Source organism: Bos javanicus, chromosome 10 (assembly GCF_032452875.1).
Source record: "Bos javanicus breed banteng chromosome 10, ARS-OSU_banteng_1.0, whole genome shotgun sequence".
NCBI classification, from domain to species: Eukaryota; Metazoa; Chordata; class Mammalia; order Artiodactyla; family Bovidae; genus Bos; species Bos javanicus.
In genome coordinates, this window is record NC_083877.1 from 37,815,159 (window position 1) to 37,838,155 (window position 22,997).

Sequence of the window (22,997 nt, forward strand, 5' to 3'; positions counted from 1 at the left end):
GTCTGCATTTTCCCTTCACGATTCTTGGAACACTTGTAATTCCTTGTTCTACGATTGTCTCTTCCAACTGTACTGCAAATTCTAAAAGTGAGATAATTTCTGTCTTGTTCCGTGCTGAATCTCTAACCCCTACCACAGAAACATAGGAGATATTTAACAAATATTTAAATATTGCTGAGAGAAATATCAATAACCTCAGATATGCAGAAGAGACCACCCTTTTGGCAGAAAGTGAAGAAGTAAAGAGCCTCTTGATGAAAGAGAAAGTGGAGAGTGAAAAACCTGGCTTAAAACTCAACATTCAGAAATCTAAGATCATGGCATCCAGTCCCATCATTTCATGGCAAACAGATGAGGGAACAATGGAAACAGTGAAAGACTTAATTTTCTTGGGCTCCAAAATCACTGCAGGTAGTGACTGCAACCATGAAATTAAGACACTTGCTTCTTGGAAGAAAACCTATGACAAACCTAGACAGCGTATTAAAAAGCAGAGACGTGACTTTGCTGACAAAGGTCCATCTAGTCAAAGCTATGGTTTTTCCAGTAGTCATGTATGGATGTGAGAGTTGGACCATAAAGAAAGCTGAGCACCAAAGAATTGATGCTTTTGAACTGTGGTGTTGGAAAAGACTCTTGAGAGTCCCTTGGACTGCAAGGAGATCCAACCAGTTCATTCTAAAGGAAATCAGTCCTGAATATTCATTGGAAGGACTGATACTGAAGCTGAAACTCCAATACTTTGGCCACCTGATGCAAAGAACTGACTCATTGGGAAAGACCCTGATGCTGGGAAAGATTGAAGGTGGGAGGAGAAGAGGACAACAGAGGACGAGATGGTTGGATGGCATCACCGACTCGATGGATATGAGTTTGAGTGAGCTCCTGGAGCTGGTGATGGACAGGAAAGCCTGGCGTGCTGCAGTCCATGGGTCACAAAGAGTTGGACACAAGTGAGTGACTGAACTGAACTGCAATAGTTCTAAGGAGAGATACTGAAGATCAGAGAGGCTAAATTAAGGTGGTAGCAGTAGAAATGAAAGGGAGAGGGTTTGTGCAGGTAGAATCAGGGGGAAAAAAAGAAAAAAATTAATGAGATGTTTCAAACTGGGTGATTGAATAAATAGTGCCACCTTCATCTATATAATTAAAGAAGTTAAAACAGGGCTGACTTTGGTCTTGGACGGGTTGAATATTTTAAGTGCTAGACAAGTCCAGCAGAAATGAAGTCCTAATCTAGCTTACTACTTACCATACAATTTAGCTTCCAGATGATGTTTTCAAATCAAATTTCACGAGAAGCAAGGCTCATATTTTTCTCTTTAGTTATTCATTTCCCCCTCTATTTTCCTCCTCTCATCTCTGCATTAGTCACTGAAAAATACTGATAAAACTTTTTCTGAGAAATTTTAGAAAATGAGGCACCTAGCAGATTCAAGGAAAAAAGTTGAGGGCAAGGCTTTCCAAAATTAATCCAAACACACAACATAAATGGAACACTAAACGTTAGACCAATATTAGCAAAATACAGTATTTAGATGATCACATGGCTCAAACAAGATCAGAGAAACAACGCAAAATCATTTTTTTTAAAAAGGCAATTACATGGAACTTCAGAAAGATAAAAAAGAAATTAAAGTATAGAAATGATGATAAAAGCATTTCAGTAAAAACAGACATAATGGCAAATAAGTTTTCTAACACAAACATTAAAAAATACTGATTTTTATTTTCAATAGATGCAAATTCTCTAAAATAAATATCTAATATATACATGTATATATGTATAATATATAATAATGATACTTAAACATGGTTAGGTTATTTCTTGACAGCTTAACAAAGGGAGCTACAAAGCTATTACCTCCCATTTGTCAGAAGACACTACAACAACCCAGTGCTTTTTCTTCTTTTTTAATTTTTACTGGCATATAGTTAGATTCCATCCTGGGATCAGGAAGAGCCCCTGGAGAAGGAAATGGCAATCCACGCCAGTATTATTGCCTGGGAAATCCCATGAACGAAGAAGCCCGGCAAGCTATAGTCCTTGCAGTTGCGACGAGTCGGACATAATTGAGCGACTAAACAACACAGCTGATGTGCAGTGTTGCCCCAGCTTCAGGTGTACAGCCAAGTGACTCAATTATACATATATCCACTTTTTACAAGCTTTTCCCATGTAGGACATTACAGAGTATTGAGGTTCTTTTCAAAGAACACTTAATTTTTTACCTTGGGAAGATCTACTCTAACTGAAGTGAAATTCAATAGCTTAATACAATAAAAAGCAGCTATCAACATTCCAAACACCAAGGATCTTATATACAAATGTTAAAGAAAAAAAAAAATCACAGAAAAAATCCAAATGCTAACAAAACTTGACATGTATTATGACTCAATTAATACTAAGAACACTTAAAATATTAACCACACAGACAAGAATCATTATGCTTAACTTAGTCATATACCATAAATGAAAATATACCAAGAAGTCTGCTTAAAAATCACTTGTTTAAAAGAAATTTTCTGATAAAACTGATGTTGATGTTATATAAAAAATATAATTTCAATCTGTATTTTAAACTTACAACCAAGGATCACAAGATATTGAGGAAACTTGTGAGTGGTTATATGTGTTGGAATTATGCTCAAAATTCAGCTCTAAAATTCCAAACTTTTTTCATATAGACCTGAAAGCTCTTTTATCAAATATGGAAATATGATATTTAACCTAAAAGCACTGAGTATTTACAGCACAAAAGCTATAAAAGAAAAAAAAAAAGTTTTTTTAAATAGAAAGATTCTATTCACTGAAGCCTGAGGGGGGAAAATCTACCCCATCACAACTATTGTTTACAATATACTGAATAACAACAACAACAAAATGACAACGAAGTAAAACAGTATAAACGTTTAATTTCATATTTCAAAACCTATAAATATTAAAAATGTCCCACCATATTAAATACTTAGCAAATAAACTGATATAGTTCCAGCTATATTTTGAATGTTTCTCAAAAACCTCAAAAATAGCAAAGAAAGAAACACATGACTCTAGTAATTTTGAGTAACATGCACTCAAACTGTAAAGAATTCCACATATCTATAAAAGAATTTTTCTATTAGAGATTTTTTTAAATGGGAAAGGAAGCTATACTGTCCATTAGTTCTCAAATGCTTTTTCATTTGCTAATCAATTCATCTGTCACTAGTTCAGTAATGCTCAAACATTTTCTCTTGTTTTATACTATTTTTTGTTTTTTCAGACAACAAACATTTATCATGAGGATTAGGAATCTTATAGTATCTTAGTTGGGTGGTTCCAGCTCACAGTCTGTCCTGAATTGAAGCAAATCATCATTACTTTAAGATACAAAACTTATAAAGTATTGCCTGCTCCCCCCATCACCACCAAAGTTAAATTCCATGTCATAGCATACTGAACTCTGTAATATTTATTTACAATGAGAAAACCACAAACTAGCACTGTCACATTTTGGTGCATTTTTTTTTAACGTAAAATACCCTCAAAAGTTTTTTGTATTATACTCGCTTCACTAAAGCAAACCTTAATCTCATGAAGATTTCCTGAGGCATTAAAATAAGTATTTAAAAGGAAGTCAAAAAAAGACACAAAAACCTGAAGTTATATATAGTACAATAAAGAATTTCCGATATTATGTATCAGCTATAGTATAAGATACACTATCCTTAGCCTCCTGCTGCTGCTGCTAAGTCGCTTCAGTCCTGTCTGATTCTGTGTGACCCCATAGATGGCAGCCCACCAGGCTTCCCCGTGCCTGGGATTCTCCAGGCAAGAACACTGGAGTGGGTTGCCATTTCCTTCTCCTACTGAATATCAAATTTATTTCAACTTAATATTACAAATTAATGATGCTAGGGACTTCAATTTCTTTTATGTGTCTAAAACTAAAAAAAGAAAAATCATTTTGTAACATAAAGGAAAAGTTACTAGAAAAACTTTCTTTTATAACCATGCTTCAAACATCCCTTTTAGTGCCTAGACAAAAATATCACCTGGAAAACAAAAGCTTCTAAATTAGACACTCCTCTCAGTATGTTTTCAACTTCAAAAGAGCACAAAACATCATCCAAGTCCATACACTTGTTAATCTGAAAAAATTTTAGAGTTGAGATGAATTCTTCAAGATTTGTCATGATTACTGCTTTATTTAAAAAAAAGCATTCAGCTTTAAAATAAATCGCCCATCATCCTTTCCCTGAAAAATGAACGTTACTCTATTCCATTCAGCCAAAAGAAAACAGCAAATATATCTTTGTGGTCTAGCTTAGCAAATCAGTATTTAGAAATCTGTTATTAATGGATCAGAACCAAACACTGTAACAAAATACACTGAGTTGGATCCTCCGTGTGTCTGCAGGTGCACATTCATAATATCATGATCCTCACATATGTGTTAAAAACTTAATTGTTACTTAATACCAAAGCATCTTTACATAATACATAGGTTATTATAAAACTGCCCTCTTTAATGTTCAAAAAAAGAACAATTTCTAAAGTGAAGGATGAGAAGAGTAATACCAGATTGCCGCCACCTATCAACTTTAATTCAAAGCAAAGTACAACTCAATGTCATTTATACCTCTAAGGCAGCCACGACTAAAACAAAATTAAGTTCACTGTGGATAAAGTATCCTGGCATCCCACTGGATTATTTACTTCTGATTTGATAGTAAGTATGTGTGGAGTCTTTTGTCCTTCCTGCAACATTCCAGGATGTCAACACCATCTTAGTCAAAGGAAATGAGGAGCAAATCCCTCAGGTCTACCTGGCACCCTAAGTATCAGAAAGTCATGGCTTCCACGGTCGTTACTACACAACAAACAGATTCTATAGTCCCGTGCCCCCTTCTATTAGATCTGGGAAAGCGGGGTGGGAAAGAAGTGTTTAGTATATCCTGAGAATCCTCTGTGTTCAGTCCTGGTACCCGAAGCAGCATGAATACAAGTGGTATGTGGGTCACGCACAGAGAGAGAAACAGAACGAAGCTTTGTGACCCTCCAAGTTCAGTGAAGACACCAAAAGCCTCTGGGGATACGGGACACAACCCTCCGGAGAAACCGGGGAGAAGCAGACGGTCTCCAAGTTGGAGTGACTGAGTCTGGCACAAGCCCAGGGCGTGGGTAGCGACCGAGGAGTCTCCGGTTTCCCTCCCCTCTACACCACGGTCCGTCACTGGGCAAGGGGTGCGGCCGGAGGAGGGGGTCAGGACCGAGAGAGGGCGGGGCTCCCCCAGCGGCGTCCTGGGGGGGTCGCGGGGGGTGTGTCCTACCTGGGCCGCGGCGGTCGCAGGGATTTCGGAAGGAGGGCTCGGGTCCAGCTCAGAGCCGGGACCTGCAGCGGTCAACCCTCAGCAGGCGGGACGGCCGCCGCCTGCCCATCCCCCGCCGCCAACTGCGGCGGGACCGGAGCGCGGCTTCGAGGGCCGGCCGGCTGGGTAGTCCCCTCGGGTACCGTCCGCGATTACTGGCGGCGGCGGCGGCTGCTGCTGTTACTGCTGCTGCTGGCCGCCCCCAGCCGCTGTGCTTGTGCCAGCCTCTGCTCCTCCTCCTGCCGCCGCCGCCGCCGCCTGGTCCCCACCGCTCCCATCGCCGCTGCGGCGACTACTGCAGCGCCCGCTGACCCGACCCGACGTTATTCTCCCCCTTCGCAACCCAGCACAGCCTAGCCCACCTGCCCTGCCAGTGCGCACGCCCACCTCTCCGCCACAGGTGCTGATTGGAGAGCACGTCCCAAGCCCGCCAAGTCGGTTGGCTGGTCCCATTGCCTATCACGAAAGGGGCGGAGAGTCAGGCAAGGAGCGTCTCCGCCCCCCACCGGAGAATTGCCGCTATCTTCAGGTTTGCCTGAGAGGGCGAGTTACCGGGAAAGGAGCATCACAATGGCAGCGCGCGTGCGCGCGGGAATTCTGGTACTTGTAGTTCCAGCGGCAGCCGCAACTGCCCGCTCGTCCCGAGCAGCGAAGTAGGGCTTCTGAGACTGGTGGTTGGCGCATAGTGGCGTCGTCCTAGCTCAGCAGTTATCTTGGTTATAGACACAGAGTTATGACGCCAGGGTTGGTTTTTTCGGAGGAAGATCGGAAATGCTTTGTCACGATACGAATTTACACACGCCGAGGAGTTCGGTCGCGAAGGGCCCCAAATCTTGAGGCCCTGCCTTGCCACCTCCTCAGAAACCTCGGTGCCAGGATCTGGCAAATTGGCTCTGTCCCCAGAACAGCCTAACATGAAGCTATTCACTGGTGTGTACTGGGAACAGGCCTAAAAGTGTAAGGAAGAAAGGAGACCGAGACCGCCAGAAAGGAGTCAACCTGGAGCCCGGCGTATCCTTACGGTTTTCACATTCATGAAGAATAAGATTTCACTCCCTTTTTGGGAAACACCCCCAGTGAAGGGTTTAATGAGCACCCCCCGTGAGGTGTCCAGTATGGGCTTCTTGGGGACACTGCGGGAGTCCCACTAAGACTTTAAAAGAAAAGCGAGAAGGGCGGAGCGAAGAGGGAGGCTGTGTGGGCTAATTTGTCTTTGGTGTATCAAGCTCTTTGGTAAAGAGGAAACCTTATGATAAAACCCCTCTGCCATCCTTACCCACCAATCTACAGAAGAAAAAGCTCAAAGAGGTTAACAGCTTTCCTAGAACTATAAAACTAATTAGTGGAAGAACCAAACTCCAATCTCATAAACTCCCGTGTCCAGTGCTGTTTTTACTTAATAATCACAGTCATTCCTGGGAGTCTGAAATCCCATGGACTGAAAAGATTGTGATGAATTCTTAGCTTCATTTTACTTTAAATCTTTTTATTTCCTCAAGTGACCTTATGATTAAAGTTGATTAAGAATATAAAATGGTTAAATATGAATCCTATATTCAGTCTCATAACTATTATTGAATCCGTTTCTTGTTCAGGAAATGCCATAGCCTCTCGACATTCTTTGAAAAACAGCAGGCACTTCTGTCATGTCTAGATCCTTGGATAAAAAGCAGGACAAAATGTACATTAAAGGCAATTGATGATGCAGCTCTCTTGTTCTATTCAAACTTTAAGAAGTTGCCAAATTGTTTTCTTTCCACTGATTGAAACCACAAGTTGCTTTTTCCGTTACTTTGTCTCACAGAATATAGTTCACTTCAGGGTATTGTCAGGGCAAGTAATTTGAATTGGAAAGGATCAGTGTTTCTGTAAATAATTTTCTTTAATTTTAAAGATGTTTATAGGGGAAAACAAAGTCCAGATTCATTGAAATTATGGATAGCAGGATTTCAAATAGCTATTCTCCATTTGAAGAGAATATTTTTCACTCATTTTGCATATATAGTGTGTCCTCTTCAAGCTACCCAGATATAATCTCTGCTATCATAGATAAGGGTTTTAGTGAATTTATTCATAGAACTATTGTTTATTTTGAATGAGTTAGTAGATACAGCTGGGTTCTCCAAACGTTGGAACGATGATTATTCCTCTGATATCTTATGACCAACTCTCATTTGCAAATCCATGAAAGATAAGAAAAATAGAAGTCTGTGAGAAAGCAGTCCAGCAGCTGTATCTAAAGAGTTGAAGAGGGAAAAAAAGGTGCAGTGTAAAGGGAAGTGCTGTATGATAAATTTCTTGAGAATAAGACAACAGTATATTTCAGAGTGGAGCTTCCCAGGTGGTGCAGTGGTAAAGAATCAACCTGCCAGTGCAGGAGACACAAGAGACGTGGGTTCGATCTCTGGGTCTGGAAGATCCCCTGGAGTAGGAAATGGCAACCTGCTCCAGTGTTCTTGCTTGGAGAATTCCATGGACCGAGGAGCCTGGCAGGCTACAGTCCAAGGGGTCGCAAGGAGCCAGACTCAACTGAGCACCAGCACTATGTAGCAGACTAGGAAGTATAACAATGAATATTATTATACTGAGAGTATATATTATAGTGAGAGCTAATGCCACAGGTATAGGAATTCCCAAGGAAAATGGCTTCCCAGGCCTCTTTTTTTTTCCTTGGTCTTTTCCATTTGAGAATGATTGGTATGTTCCAAGAGATATTTGTTTAGTTAGGATAAATGGCAAGGTAATATATTATTCAAGAGCTGGTACAAGAACTCAGGAATCTCCTTTTGAGATACATGTATCTCATATATATATTACAAAATAAATAAATGTGGTAGCCAGCCTCTAAGATGGCCCTCAATGATCAATGCCTCCTGGTATCTTTACCTTTGTATAGTCTCTCCCATGCGGAATTGGGCTGCCTCATTTAACCAATAGGGTTTTTCAGAAATTGTGTAAATTCCAGGTCTAGGTCATAAAATACTTTGCAACTTCCACTTTTTTTTTTTTTTTTGGCACTTTATTTTTTTAATTTAAGGATTTTGCTTTATAGAATTTTATGGTTTCTGTCATACATCAACAAGAATCAGCCATAAGTACACCCATGTCCCCTCTATCCTGAACTTCCCTTCCCTCTCCTGCCCCATCCCACTCTTCTAGATTGTCACAGAGCCCCTGTTTGAGTTCCCTGAGGCATATGGCAAGTTCCCATTGGCTATCTATTTTACATGTGGAATTGTAAGTTTCCTTGTTACCCTCTCCATGGATCTCACTCTCTCCTTCCCTCCTTTCCCCTGGAGTCCATAGGTCTGTGCTCTATGTCTGTTTCCCCATTACTGCCCTGAAGATAAATTCATCAGTACCATCTTTCTAGATTCTATATATATGCATCAGTATATGGTATTTATATTTCTCTTTCTGACTTACTTTGCAACTTCCACTTTATGCTCTCTTGGATCATTCACTTAGAGGAAAGCCAGTGCTATAATATGAGGACTCTTAAGCAGCCACTTGGAGCAGCTCGCTATCTGGCAAGGAACTCAGGCATTACACCAATAATCAGCACCAATTTGCCAACCATCTTAGTGAACTGTTCTTGGAAACAGATACTCCAGACCCAGCCAAGCCTTCAGATGACGGCAGGCTTAGCTGGCCTTTTGATTACCCCACTGTGAGATACTTCAGCCAGAACCACTCAACTAAGCCACACCCAAAATCCAGAACCACAGAAAGGATGTGATACAATAAATGTTTGCTGTTGTTTTAAGCACTAAGTTTTGGAGGCAATTCACCATGCAGGTGGGTTCTTTACCACGAATGCTACCTGGGAAGCCCAACTAATATAGTAAGACTGACAAAAATATGGCAGAGAAGAACGACTCAAATCTAGAGATGTGTGCTCTGGATATCTGAGCCTGAAACAATGAGACTCTGATTCTAGGATTAGCCTTAGAGTGTATTCTAGGATAATGAGCAAAGTTCAGATTTATACTGAGTTCCCCACAGAACATAAAACCTCTTTCAACACAGCTTCTTTTCTCCTGCACAGAATAAATAACATACTTTATTCTTTACCTTTATTTGTGGCTTCCTCTACCCATATTTAAATATCCACTGATTTACTACTTGTTAAGCTTCCTCTAAATCTGAACAGGAAATAAGTCTAGTTATTTACAGTTTGTACAATACCACAGTGAACCAGTGTGCAATTCAAGGAAAAGAGACCACATACCTTTTGCTTTCCCACTCTCTTCTAAAATAAATCTCATATTGTATGCATGTATGCATGCTTAGTCACTTAATTGTGTCCTACTCTTTGCAACCCTGTGGTCAGAGGTACACTAGGTTCCTCTGTCCATGGGATTCTTCAGGCAAGAATACTGAAGTGGGTTGCCATTCTCTTCTCCAAGGGATCTTCCTGACCCAGGATCGAACCCTGGTCTCCTGCATTGCAAGCGGATTCTTTACTGTCTGAGCCATCAGGGAAGCTCCTCATGTTGTATACCTGAAACTAGTAATATATGAATTATGTTTCAATTTTTTAAAATCTCATAATTGTACACTTTAAATGAGTAGATTGTATGGCATGTGAATTACAGTCATCTCTTGGTATTCCTGGAGAATTGGTTCCAGACCACCACTCCTCCTGTAGGGGATCCCTCCTGTAGGTCCTCCTTGCAGATACCCAAATCCAAGGATACTCAAGTCCTTTATATAAAATGGCATAGTAGGAACTAACAGTGTTGTAGATAAATTATATTTCAAACAAAATCATAGAGATCAGTTTGTGGTTACCAGAAGCAAGATGGTGGGGAGGGGAAAATGAAGGCAGTCAAAAAATACAAGCTTCCATTTATAAGATAAATAAGTTCTAGAGATGCAATGTACAACATGATAAATATAATTAACACTGCTTTTTAAAAATGTTTTTTGCTTTCTTGTCTTTTAGGCTGTGCATTATATATGAAAGTTGTTAAGGGGGTAAATCCTAAGAGTACCCATCACAAAGAAATTTTTTTTTCTATTTTGTATCTATATGAGATGACGGGTGTTCATTAAACTTGCGATAATCCTTTCATGGTGTAAGTAAGCCAAATCATTATGCTGTGCACCTTAAACTTGTATAGTGCTGTGTGTCAATTATATTTCAATACAACTGGAAGAAGAAAAGCAAACAGCGTAGTACTTGCATATAACCCTCCCATATACTTTAAATCATCTCTAGATTACTTATAATACCTAACAGAATATAAATACTCTTTGAACAGTAGTATGGCATGCAGAAAATTCCAATTTTGCTTTTGGAACTTTCTGAAATTTTCAATCCATGGTTGGTTGAATCCATATATGCAGCACCCAAGGATACAGAGGCCCAAGGCACTGACAGTGGATCTCAATAAAGCTGTTTTTAAAAACTCTCCATGGTCTTTTGAAATGTGAAGCTAGTAGTGGACTGGTGCTCAAGCATTTCCACAAACCAGCAAACAATCCTGTTTTCTAAATTCGTCGTCAATCTAACCAGTTACTATTTGAATGTTACTTAATCCACTAAACAAAAAATTTTAAAAGCCAATCAATGCCAACTGCTCTGCTATGCACTGGAAAAACACATATGAATAAACAGTCTTTGTCCTTAAGAGTTTCAGAGTGCATTAGCAAATATGCAAATCCTATTGCAATGCACCGTAATAACTATTAGAGGTATATTATGTAGGCTACAAAGGTGCTCTAGAACAGGGGTCAGCAAACTATAGGCAGCAGGCCACATCTGGGAGGGTCCTCTGAGAGCTTGACCTCCTTAAGCCAATTTCAGCAGCATGCTCATTTTGACAGAAATACATCATTCACATTAAATACACTTCTTCAAGTGTTTGCATTTTTGAAAACTTCATCCTTTATTTTGCTGTGAGGGGTTATTTCTAATTAAAGAAATTTCAAAGAAAAAGGAACCAGTAAGAAAAAAATGGCAGGGGAGGGGACACAGGTAGGCAAAGTAATCTCAGTTTTGGATATATTAGTCTACTGTCTTTTAACCTGTTGGTGTTTGGTGATCATTAAAATAGACCATAATATTAGGGAAGACTGACACTCATTGATTGAAATTAGTAAAGTTAGAAAAGAAACTAAAAGTTAATTTGCAATTACAAAAGTAATTCTAATCATAGTTATTTCTTGATCGACTTCCTATTTATGCCTAACTTTTATGGAATACAAAACAACAAACCACTAAATGTTAAAATCTAACTTTTTACAAATTGGGTCCTACTAGAACAGTAAATTCTCTACATTTTTGCTCAGTCTTTTAGGTTTTCACTTTGTTTCAAAGTCATCAATTAACAAAGCATCGTTCAGTTCAGTTGCTCAGTCGTGTCCGACTCTTTGTGACCCCATGAATCGCAGCACCCCAGGCCTCCCTGTCCATCACCAACTCCTGGAGTTCACTCAGACTCATGTCCATCGAGTTGGTCATGCTGTCCAGCCATCTCATCCTCTGTCCTCTTCTCCCCCTGCCCCTAATCTCTCCCAGCATCAGAGTCTTTTCCAATGAGTCAACTCTTCGCATGAGGTGGCCAAAGTATTGGAGTTTCAGTTTTAGCATCAGTCCTTCCAATGAACACCCAGGACTGGTTGGATCTCCTTGCAGTCCAAGGGACTCTCAAGAGTCTTCTCCAACACCACAGTTCAAAAGCATCAATTCTTTGGCACTCAGCTTTCTTCACAGTCCAACTCTCACATCCATACATGACCACTGGAAAAACCATAGCCTTGATTAGATGGACCTTTGTTGGCAAAGTAATGTCTCTGCTTTTGAATATGCTGTCTAGGTTGGTCATAACTTTCCTTCCAAGGAGTAAGCGTCTTTTAATTTCATGACTGCAATCGCCATCTGCAGTGATTTTGGAGCCCCCCAAAATAAAGTCAGCCACTGTTTCCACTGTTTCCCCATCTATTTCCCATGAAGTGATGGGGCCAGATGCCATGATCTTCGTTTTCTGAATGTCGAGCTTTAAGCCAACTTTTTCACTCTCCTCTTTCACTTTCATCAAGAGGATTTTTATTGGATACTCACAATTTTTAAATGAGAAAGTGGTGAGGTGATGTGATTCCTGATCTGTGTCTGCAACAGTCTGGAAAATGAGTGATTTTCAATCTAGTTCAGCGATTAGCAGCTCCAAAAGCTGAATGGCTTTCTGTGATTTAAAGTAGAATAACTGACTGGCAATGCTAATAGCGCACCCTAGTGGCCATAGTATTCCACTGCCAGCTGTATTGGAATAGAACAGGCTCTTCTATTTTGTCTTATTAATCAAAGCTGACTATCCAGTGGGTAGGGATTTATATAATTTTTAGAAATCAGATGATGATATAAATATGATCTTTAAAAATATATTTCTTGTGGTTTTACTTGGATATTTAATGTTCTACAAAATAAATCTGCAGATGACAAGTGAAACGTCCAGAAATTTAGTGGGTAGTACATCAAGGTAAAAGCTGACTTAAAACACAACATTAAAAAACTAAGGTCATGGTATCTGGTCCCATCACTTCATGGCAAATAGAAGGGGGAAAAGTGGAAGCAGAGGCAAATTTTATTTTCCTGGGTGCCAAAATCACTGCAGATGGTGACTGCAGCCATGAAATTAAAAAACATTTGCTCCTTGGAAGCAAAACTATGACAGATTCAGACAGCATATTAAAAAACAGAGTCAACACTTTGCTGACAAAGGTCCACCTAGTCAAAGCTATAATTTTTCCAGTAGTCATGTATGGATTTGAGAGTTGGACCATAGAGAAGGCTGAGCACCAAAGAATTGATGCTTTTGAATTGTGGTGAAGAAGACTGAGAGTCTGTTGAAATCCAAGATCAAATGGGTCAATCCTAAGGAAATCAGTCCTGAATATTCATTGGAGGGTTTGATGCTGAAGCTGAAACTCCAATACTTCAGCCACCTGATGGGAAGAGCTGACTGATGGAAAAGACCCTGATGCTGGGAAAGATCGAAGGCCAAAGGTGAAGGGGGCAGCAGAAGGTGAGATTGCTAGACAGCATCACCAACTAGACAGACATGAATTTGAGCAAACTCTGGGAGATGAGTGAAGGACAGGGGAGCCTGGCATGTTATAGTCCACGGGGTTGCAAAGAGTCAGACACAACATAGTGACTGGACAATGACAACAAGAGATAATTTACTTTTTTCAGTTCATCTATATTGTTTATCGAGGACCACATCAACTATTACAATTTAGCTAACTAGTTCCAGCAGCTGCCACAAACAACTTGTGACCGCCCCTGACTGAGGCTTGTTTGTAGGAAAATAAATTCCAGTAACTGATTTTGCATTCATTGAATTGCATTATTTTCATTTTATATTTTACACTGAGCCTGATAGGTTCATTTGTTTCAAGTCATTTTTGTTAACAGTTTGATAACATTTATTATAAAATTCTTTTTAGTGTCTTCTGGAGATGAATTTCCCCTAAAGGAAATGTCTATCCTCAAAATGACTTAATATGTGCATTTTTTAATTGATTGGCTTATTAAAATCACATTTGATTGCACTAAATGCAGACAGACATATTTTATCTTTTAAAAATCAATTATTCTCCATTTCGACTGCCACTCTCCTTCTTAGGAGAAGAAGAAATATCTACATTATTTCAGCTGAGGCTCCTAGCCGGTCTTCTTTCCAGTCTTCGCAGTGTCTTGTTTTTTCCACAGGGTAGCCTGAGAGCTCTTTCTAACTGCAAATCTGATCACATTATTCTTCATCTATGAAAACAATATTAGTGATTTCCTCATTGCCCTGAGTATCACTTACAAAGCTTTTTTATGATCAATTTTCACTCTTGTTATTAAGTAACCACACTCTATTCTCCCATCCATTTAGTAAAAGAAGAAATAAAGTATAAATACTGGAAGAGAAAAGAAAAAATGTTTATTACCTACATAGTAAATATCAAATACATCTAAAGGAAAATATTAAAATTAATGATATTAAAAATGATACAAATTATTTATAAAACACATGGAACGCACTGAATCAGAAACCTTTATATGTTGCTGTGTTTCTAACAGGAAGAATACTTAGAATTCGGGAATCAAGCAGTCACTCCAACTCACATCTTAAGTGACTCCCTAGAGAATTCTGTGCTTTCTCTCCTTGCAATTCTGGGCTCTTCACAGTTAGATGTCTTGGTCCCCAGCAGTGTTTCACTCTTGCCAGGGGACACAGCAAGGGTCCTCCTAAACTATAAACTATGGCTGTGGTCTTTTGGACTGCATGCAACTAGCAAGCGAGTAAAGGAGTTGCCATTTTGGCAGGGGCAGTTGACCTGGATGAGCAGAAGGTAGGGCAGCTCTTGGGTTAAGGAGAAGGAACACGTGTGGAATTTAGATGATCTACTTGGACACTTCTGGGTACTCCCTTGCCCAGTTGTGACTGAATGAATGGCTTAGTGCAACAACTTAAACCTTTTTTGCTCCCAAATCTCGGTATCTGCTTACTGTAGGACCTAACCAACACACTGATTATGTTGTTTAGGTCTGCTATATTCTTCTTAATTCTTTGTCCACTTTATCTAGGATCGTGAGATGTTTGTTAAAGTCTCCTTTATTAATGTGTCTACTCATCCTTTTATATCCTGTAGTTTTGCTTTAGGAAAGTTGCTGTTCTACTACAAGATATCCTCAGCCTGCACAGTTCCTACATGCAAGATTTTCCAGTTACCATGTTTTAATTTATTAAAATTAATCCTCAACAAAACGGTTCAAATTTCACTTATGATGGTATATAACTGAGTAATTTCATAAAGTGCAAATTACATGGCTATTCAATCCACAAATCATTAAATAACAGATGTGTGTCAATGATCAGTGACCAATTCTGTAACTTCTTTCAGAGTTTGCTGGTGATTGGACATTACAAATCTGTTGTTCAGCTCAGTGATGGAGGGCAAAGCATATAGTTGTGTTGTCTCCTTGTCTCCCAGTAATAAATCCATTTGACATTTTAAGAAAATGGACAACCCAAAACAGGGAATGGCCAACAAAGATAAAAATGCAGCAAAGAGATGAAAGTGATAATGCTGGAAGTGAAATTCGAGTCAAATCTAGATGTTTTATAAGTTATACTGGAGTTATAGAAGTAGTAGTTAACTATGGAATTTGAGAGACTACTGCTACTTGAGAGATTGTGTGTCAGAAGCTAGTGAAGGCAAACTTCAAAATATATATATTTTATGTGGTTATGTGGTTAATATATATATATATATGTGGTTATGACGAATGTTCTGGAAGGAACACCAAAAATCTTCACACTAAAGGAACTCTTGGAAGTATTTCACGGCTTTGGAACACAAAAGGGTAAAACTCTGGAAGCTGATCCAAACTTAGAAATGTGACAATTTGCCAATGCCTAGAAAAGATGCTCACTTTGTATCATCATAAGTTATACAAAGAGAAGGCAGGCATGCTTGTTATTTTCTTGTAAGTTTTAGAAAAAAACACTTTAATTTTCAATGTTTCTAATGTTATAAACTACATTGCACTACATAAATATTATTTTTACTATTTTCATTTCCCAATACTTTTACTATTGACAGTTAAGAGTTTGTTTTGACCCAAAATTTTTAAGGCCATAGAACAACTGTACCTTTCCCATTGATTACTAAGATTGCTTTCTATGGTTCCAGCTTACATGACCATATATGCAGTAATTCATTACTGTACAAAGTAAGGACTGCCTGTATTTGGTCCCAATTCTCCACATCCTCACCAACACATTATCTGTCTTTATCTTTAAAAGACAGCCATTCTTGTGGGTGTGTAGCAATACTTCATTGTGATTTTGATTTGCGTTTCCCTAATGACTTGGTGATGGACAGGGAGGCCTGGCGTGCTGCGGTTCATTGGGTCACAAAGAGTTGGACATGACTGAGCGACTGAACTGAATGACTAATGCACCTTTTTTCATGAACTTATTGGCAATTTACACGTACATCTTCTTTGGGGAGAAAAATCTATTCAAATCTTTTGCCCATTTTAAAATTTGGTTCATCTCTTTAATGTTCATCTGACTGTTAGCTCATCCAATTTTTTAAAAAATAGGTGAGCTTTGTCTTAGTGACTCGGAGGTAGTCAGCTGCTTCAGAATGAAGCTGAACATCTCTTTCCCTGCCACTGGCTGCCAGAAACTCATTGAAATGGATGATGAATGAAAACTTCGTACCTCTTATGAGAAGCATGTTGCCACAGAAGTTGCTGCTCACACTCTGGGTGAAGAATGGAAGGGTTATACATGGGCTGAATCAGTGGTGGGAATGACAAACAGGGTTTCTCCATGAAGCAGGGTGTCTTGACCCATGGCTGAGTCCACCTGCTACTAAGTTAGGGACATTCCTATTATAGGCCAAGGAGGACTAGAGAAAGAAAGCACAAATCTGTATGAAGTTGCATTGTGGAAGCCAATCTGAGTGTTCTCAATCTGGTCATCGTGAAAAAAGGGACGAGGATATTCCTGGACTCACTGATGTTACTGTGCCTCACTGCCTGGGGCCAAGGAAGCTAGTGGAATCTGCAAGCTTTTCAGTCTCTCCAAAGAAGATGATGTCTGTCAGTATGTGTTGAGAAAGCCCCTAAACAAAGAAGGTAAAATTATTTACTGATAAAGAGTATATGGTCAAAAAGTTTGGAGACAATTACACAAAATGCCTATGTGTTTTAAAGAGTTTGTTGGGGCTGACAAATATAACTTTTAGCTAGAGCTCCATTCTAGGTATCGTTTTTTATACTTCAAACCCAAATCCCCAAACATGAGAAGTCCCTTTCTTTCTTTTTAAATATACACATATAAGATATTTTATTTCAAAAAGCACAGAACATTATACAAGTTTTAAATTTACATTTTGCAATAAAAGATATCAATATATGCATTATTTGTATAACTTCATCATGGATGGAATTTGAATCAGTGGTATAAACAAGTTGCAGTCACTAAATATAGATGATCATCACAGTGAACCAAAATTCATAGTTGTTACGAAATGACAAATGACCACTAAAGGGTGACCTCACAGCCCATACACCAACATAATAAATTAATTATACAGATATATGTTCTTCACTGCATCATTAAAATTCCTGCCAGCCCCTCACCAAACATTAGAAAAATGCAGTCTTGGAGCCAATCTGTTGAACCAGTTCCTCCACATAATACACTATAGAAAATAAAATGACTTTTTGCTCATTTTTAAAGTTCATAAGCTTTTAAATTGTTTACAATGATGAAGGCAGACAACGAGGATATTTGAACATAATTAGAAATCCCTTGGGCTGGGGGCAGCACTGAGAACATAAGTTCATCTACAGTGCAAAAATCTCAGGAAATGGAACTCAACAGGAAATGGGTTCTTTGGCAGTAAAGATCTGACTGGCCACTGTAGGATAGTCCCTCTGGCAGCTTGAGAGCCTAACTCTAGGATTTATGAAGTGGATAGGAAAAGGCTAGAAATGAAAAAGCAGTTTATCTTTGCTAAACTGGAGCCAACTGATTAGGGCAGAAGTGAGCATCTTCTGTTTCCCAGGCAAATGGCTCAAACCTTTCCAGACAATCCATCCAACAAATTATATAAGAAATAAAGGGAAATGTAATCATTTAATCATACTGGTAAATTTGACAAACTGAATACTGAAATTTCTAATCCTCACCCACCACTAGTTAATAAATTGTTCACTAGAGTTAAATCTATTAATATTTCCTGATATTTTCTGAATGATAATTATTCAAGTAGAAAATCATGATTGTGATTCTGATACTTGTTCATGCCAATCCCTTATTGAAAAATCCAGACTTTCTTATGCTACATAAAGATGCCAAAAAACCTAACCCCAAATGTGTATCATCAATTTGCAAATATATTTTTACTTGCTTGCTTTTGCTGAGCAAAAAGAAGGTAGGAAAACATTTAAATACATATGACCATGGTCACCAAAGGCAAAATAAGATAGTCTTTGAATGCATCTTTCCAACTTCTAACTTTATCCCAGAGACAACAGAAACTAAAATATAAGATCTCAATTTCTCTTCTGCCTTCTGTTTTATATTCCAAATTCTTGATATAAAAAGTTAAAGCCAAGAAGTCTATGCACAGATTCAGGAGAGCTCTGTTATTTATAAACAAGATGGCTCAACCACAGCATGTTATATATAACAGGACACAGACCACTGATCACATGGCTTTTTTGGTTGGTTGTACGCATCATCTACCCAGAGTTTATGAAAAGTTTGCACACAGATAACAAATGAAGGATCTGTCTTACAAAGACATTAGAAGGTTACAGAACAGGCTTAAATCTGATTGTTCTAATTTATATCCAATGCTCCACTCATTGGGGGAATTTTTTTACCCTCTATAGATAGTTTAAACAGAACTGCAACAGGTTTCTGAATTAAATACAGTGGTGCCACAATCAAGAGATAAGTGAACTCATTTTAGAAACTTGCCTTTGTAAAATGAAAGTATAATTTCAAAACCCAACAAAGCTAATCCTCACCATCAGAGGTGAGGATTGCAGGCTTTGTCACATCAGGGATAAATAATGAATACACTATCCTAACTCTTCTTGAGGTCTACAGAAACTTGACCTCAAGGAAAGAAAGCATTTCCATATCAGCAGAAATTTGCCGTAGAAATGGAAACTCCATAGAGAAATTAATTTTTGGCTGAACCAGTAAGTGTAACATGAGGGGCATTTCCTTAAGAGAGACATATTAATAAAAGGTTTACTTTTTAGAAAACTTTCTCAACTGAAGTATACCACATGGTTTCTGAATTCCTCTTTAGCTGCAAGGGAGACTATCACAGATCATTAAAATCTTGTCTGTGATCCATTAGCTAAACCAAATTTTGGGGGAAAAAACCAAATTGTAGAAGAGTTAATTTATAAGAATGCTTGCCAACTGCTTGATGTGACTTCACTTTTCAGATGGATGGAGTGAAATGGGACAGACGATGAAGGGAAATGAGTTTTCTGGAACTATTAGCAGAATCAGACACTTGGGGTGAAGAAGCAATTCTTTAGTGTTCTGGAACATAAACCAGATTAATCTATGTTGTTTTTTTTTTTCCCTTTTAAACATGTTTGCTAATTGAAAGAAATACTCCATTAAGGAATATTTTATTGACGTATGTGAATCTGGACATGGAGCAAAAGACCCTTTAACCCTTCCAGCTTTCAGCAAGGTCTCCATAATTTTGAATCAGTCTTCATTCCTGTCTTTATTCGTGATTGTTCCCAGGTGGAGGTGGAGCTCACAGTAACTGCCAGTTGAATCCAAATAACATCTGATTAGTTTCCTGGCTCCTGGCAATCTCTTCTATGATGCAGTGCTGTTGCCACACCAAATGGAGCTTCCGATACCGCTCACGAGATAAATGAAGGGGGTTGCCCCTCCTTTAGGAGAAAATAACAAAACACGTAAGTTTGAATCAAGTAATTGTAATATCTTTATTGTTTAAATTATACTGAACGTGTGAGATACTCTTGGAACTGGTGGAATCACCAGGACAAGGTTTTAAAAAGTATATTTTCCATTCAACACTGATCACTATGACCTGGATCAGTCACTTGGCTAATGAATCAGACACCTACTCCTTGATTCAGAAAAATAGGTCAAGTATACCAGGTGACTAGTGGTAAAGAATCTGCCTGCAATGCAGGAGATTCAGGTTTGATCCCTGGGTCAGGAAGATCCCCTGGAATAGAAAATGGAAACCCAGTCCAATAGTCTTGCCTGGAGGACAAGAAGAGGAGTTGGATATGACTGAGCACGTATGCATTGTGCTGCTGCTGCTGCTGCTAAGTCGCTTCAATCGTGTCTGACTCTGTGTGACCCCATAGACCGCAGCCCACCATGCTCCCCCGTCCCTGGGATTCTCCAGGCAAGAACACTGGAGTGGGTTGCCATTTCCTTCTCCAATGCATGACAGTGAAAAGTGAAAGGGAAGTTGCTCAGTCGTGTGCAACTCTTAGCAACCCCATGGACTGCAGCCCACCAGGCTCCTCTATCCATGGGATTTTCCAATAAAGAGTACTGGAGTGGGGTGCCACTGCCTTCTCCAATGCATTGTGCTAGGAAAGACCAAATACATTTGGGTTTCCCTGGTGGTTTAGATGGTAAAGAATCTGCCTGCAATGCAGGAGACCTGGGTTCGGTCCCTGGGTTGGGGATATCCCCTGGAGAAAGGCATGGCTACCCACTCCAGTATTCTTGCCTAGAAAATTCCAGGGACAGAGGAGCCTGGCGGGCTACAGTTCACTGGGTCACAAAGAATTGTACACTACTGAGTGACTAACACTTTCACTTTCACATACCATGGGCATTATGGGACCTCATTTAAGTCACCAGAAAGGTTTATAACTTGACGCAGTTCTATTCAATTTTGAGTTGCTAGCCTAAGTAGGTCTTTAATGGCTTTTTGGCCTCATCCAGTTTATTCAGTTTTGATTTCTGAACTTATAATGGTTGACATTAGGTGTGAGGTGTCACACTAAGCCCTCAAATTATCTGCTGTTCCTCAGAAATATTTGGTTGTTATGTCTTTCTGACACAACAAACTTGCTGGTGATTAGCAAGTATTTAAATAAAAGTACTCCACACCAATTCTAAAGTCACACAGTTTGTAACACTGTATAACAACTAGTCCAAAATGACCGAAGTTTGGTTATTGCCAATGATGGAAAACTGTGAGATTCTCAGCCGTGAGGCACTCACATGTCTCATCTGGTTGAGTTCTTTCATATCACGTAACTAATTTAAAAATTCTGCTTCTTCACACCTTCCTGGAACAACTCAGACCTATCTTCAATCATAAACTACTTTCACCACCCAGCGTTTTTCTTCCTGAATCCAAAGACCTTCTCTATACAGGTTAAAAGCTGTTACAATATAAACAATTTCCTGTATGAACAAAGAAATTCCAAACCTCATTTAATAAGCCAATTCATATTGAGTAATACACTTCAAAAGAACAAACTTTCAGTTAAACAAAGAGAGATAGTTTACGGTAAGGGGATCTAACCTTTATCTAGATGTACTTTTTTTTTCTCATACCCATGGGTGGTACTCCAGTTGTTAACATCAGTGAAGGATATAGAAAATTTCAGGATTCTAAGTATTTTTGCTAATGCTTGGGAGCAAAGGGGGCTGACATAGCTGACTAATAAAAAGTTTAAAGTATGGCAATGGAAACTATGAATATCCATTTTAAACCAAGCTCCCTCACTGGACACCACAGATTTTTTTTCTTTTATTTATCAACTTAAACTTAAATCATCAAATTTTAGGATGACTTGGGTCTAAATATTTTGGAGAAGTTATTACCCCCAATTTGTTTTCTGTGTTTTTTTTGAGGCCTCCATGTGGCATACAGGATCTTAGTTCCCCGAGCAGGGATCAAACCTGTGTCCCCTGTAGTGGAAGTGGGGAGTCTTAGCCACTGGACCACCAGGGAAGACCCTACCCTCAAATTTTGGAGAAGCACAAAGTTGTTGAAAATTATTTGTTACACTTAGGATAGCATCATATTTAACATTTTCAACTTATAGCTATTTAAAATATCTCTCAATACGTAACACTAGCTTTTGTGTTTAAAGACCTGCTACCATCCACGTACAATAATTTGAGTAAAATTTAAAAAAACTTACTTCAGGCCAGGATCTGTTTCTCCATATTCATCTAAATAAGGGGCTGGATAGGCACAGCCTCTGGCTTTACCTTCAACCAGGACCACTCTACACTCTCTGATTCTGAAGGACGAAACAAATGACAGGAATATTAGGAAGTGCATGTATGCAAATGACAGGCACTGCATCAAGCTAATCTAGAAATGGCCATGGGTGTCTTGTTAGGAATTCAGTATAAAGATAATATAAACATAGACAAGTAGACTAAACTGTGTTTTGTCTAAATAAAAGAAAATGAACATTGCTATTTTTGTTGACGCTATGGGAAAGGATCCATGGATTTAGGGAAATGGGGTCAGCCAGTAGTACTGGCTAAATATACTGAAGAGAGGAAGGAGGCTGTCCTGTTTGAACCATAGGTACCCTGGAAAATAGTGGCTAGGGTTGTTTCTGCCCTCTTTCCTGACCTATGACCTGGAGGTGGGGGAGGGAACTTAACCAAAGAACAGAACCACATCTCCTAGTCTGATAACCCTGGGCCAGAAAGAAGGTCATCTATGGAAGTGTCATGCCTTTTCTGGTTAGAGCCAGCCTCTAAGAGTACACATTATAAAGAACCACTGCAATCTTGAAGATACCTGGGACTCTTAGAGCAGAGAAATGGAAAAATAAAAAATAATGTTTGTGTAGGGGTAAGTTCTCTACAGAGAAATGATTAAAATAAACGGTTGGAATAGGTAGTAGGTGACTTGCTGTAGATTCCCTAAAAGAAAATAGATGTTTGAACTTGGCTTCCATGCCCTTATTCCCCTTGTTCCAACAGATGCTGAGAAGCAGTGATTACATATTCCCCAGTGTGCGAGATGTTTGGGTTTATGTAAACAGAAACTATATTACATGGAGAGAATGGAGAGAAAAAGCACACGCCATCGACTTTGAATTCTCTCTCTCTCAGGAA

General features: G+C 39.1%; 2 protein-coding genes and 1 pseudogene across 8 annotated transcripts in view; 1 reads left to right on the forward strand and 2 right to left on the reverse strand.

Annotated features, from left to right (window-relative positions):
* The window catches only part of TTBK2 (tau tubulin kinase 2), a 136,128-nt gene extending 130,287 nt beyond the window's left edge, over positions 1 to 5,841 (reverse strand). For 2 of the 7 annotated variants that reach the window (XM_061430924.1, XM_061430921.1), the window contains exon 1: positions 1,253 to 4,742. The gene's annotated coding sequence lies outside the window, so the exon portion shown is untranslated. Of the gene's footprint in view, positions 1 to 1,252; positions 4,743 to 5,316; positions 5,679 to 5,742 lie in introns of those variants that run through there. The other 5 variants (XM_061430922.1, XM_061430919.1, XM_061430920.1 and 2 more) reach the window with 5 other exon arrangements.
* Positions 5,842 to 10,952: 5,111 nt separating this feature from the next.
* Positions 10,953 to 17,423, forward strand: LOC133256126 (small ribosomal subunit protein eS6-like; annotated as a pseudogene).
* Positions 17,424 to 19,466: 2,043 nt separating this feature from the next.
* UBR1 (ubiquitin protein ligase E3 component n-recognin 1) overlaps positions 19,467 to 22,997 on the reverse strand; it is a 158,461-nt gene continuing 154,930 nt past the window's right edge. Inside the window, exons 46-47 of the mRNA XM_061430916.1 lie at positions 22,061 to 22,162; positions 19,467 to 19,807 (exon numbers count right to left, since the gene is read on the reverse strand). Of these exons, the coding sequence (XP_061286900.1) occupies positions 19,666 to 19,807; positions 22,061 to 22,162 (244 nt within the window). The 3' untranslated portion in view covers positions 19,467 to 19,665. The remainder of the gene's footprint in view (positions 19,808 to 22,060; positions 22,163 to 22,997) is intronic.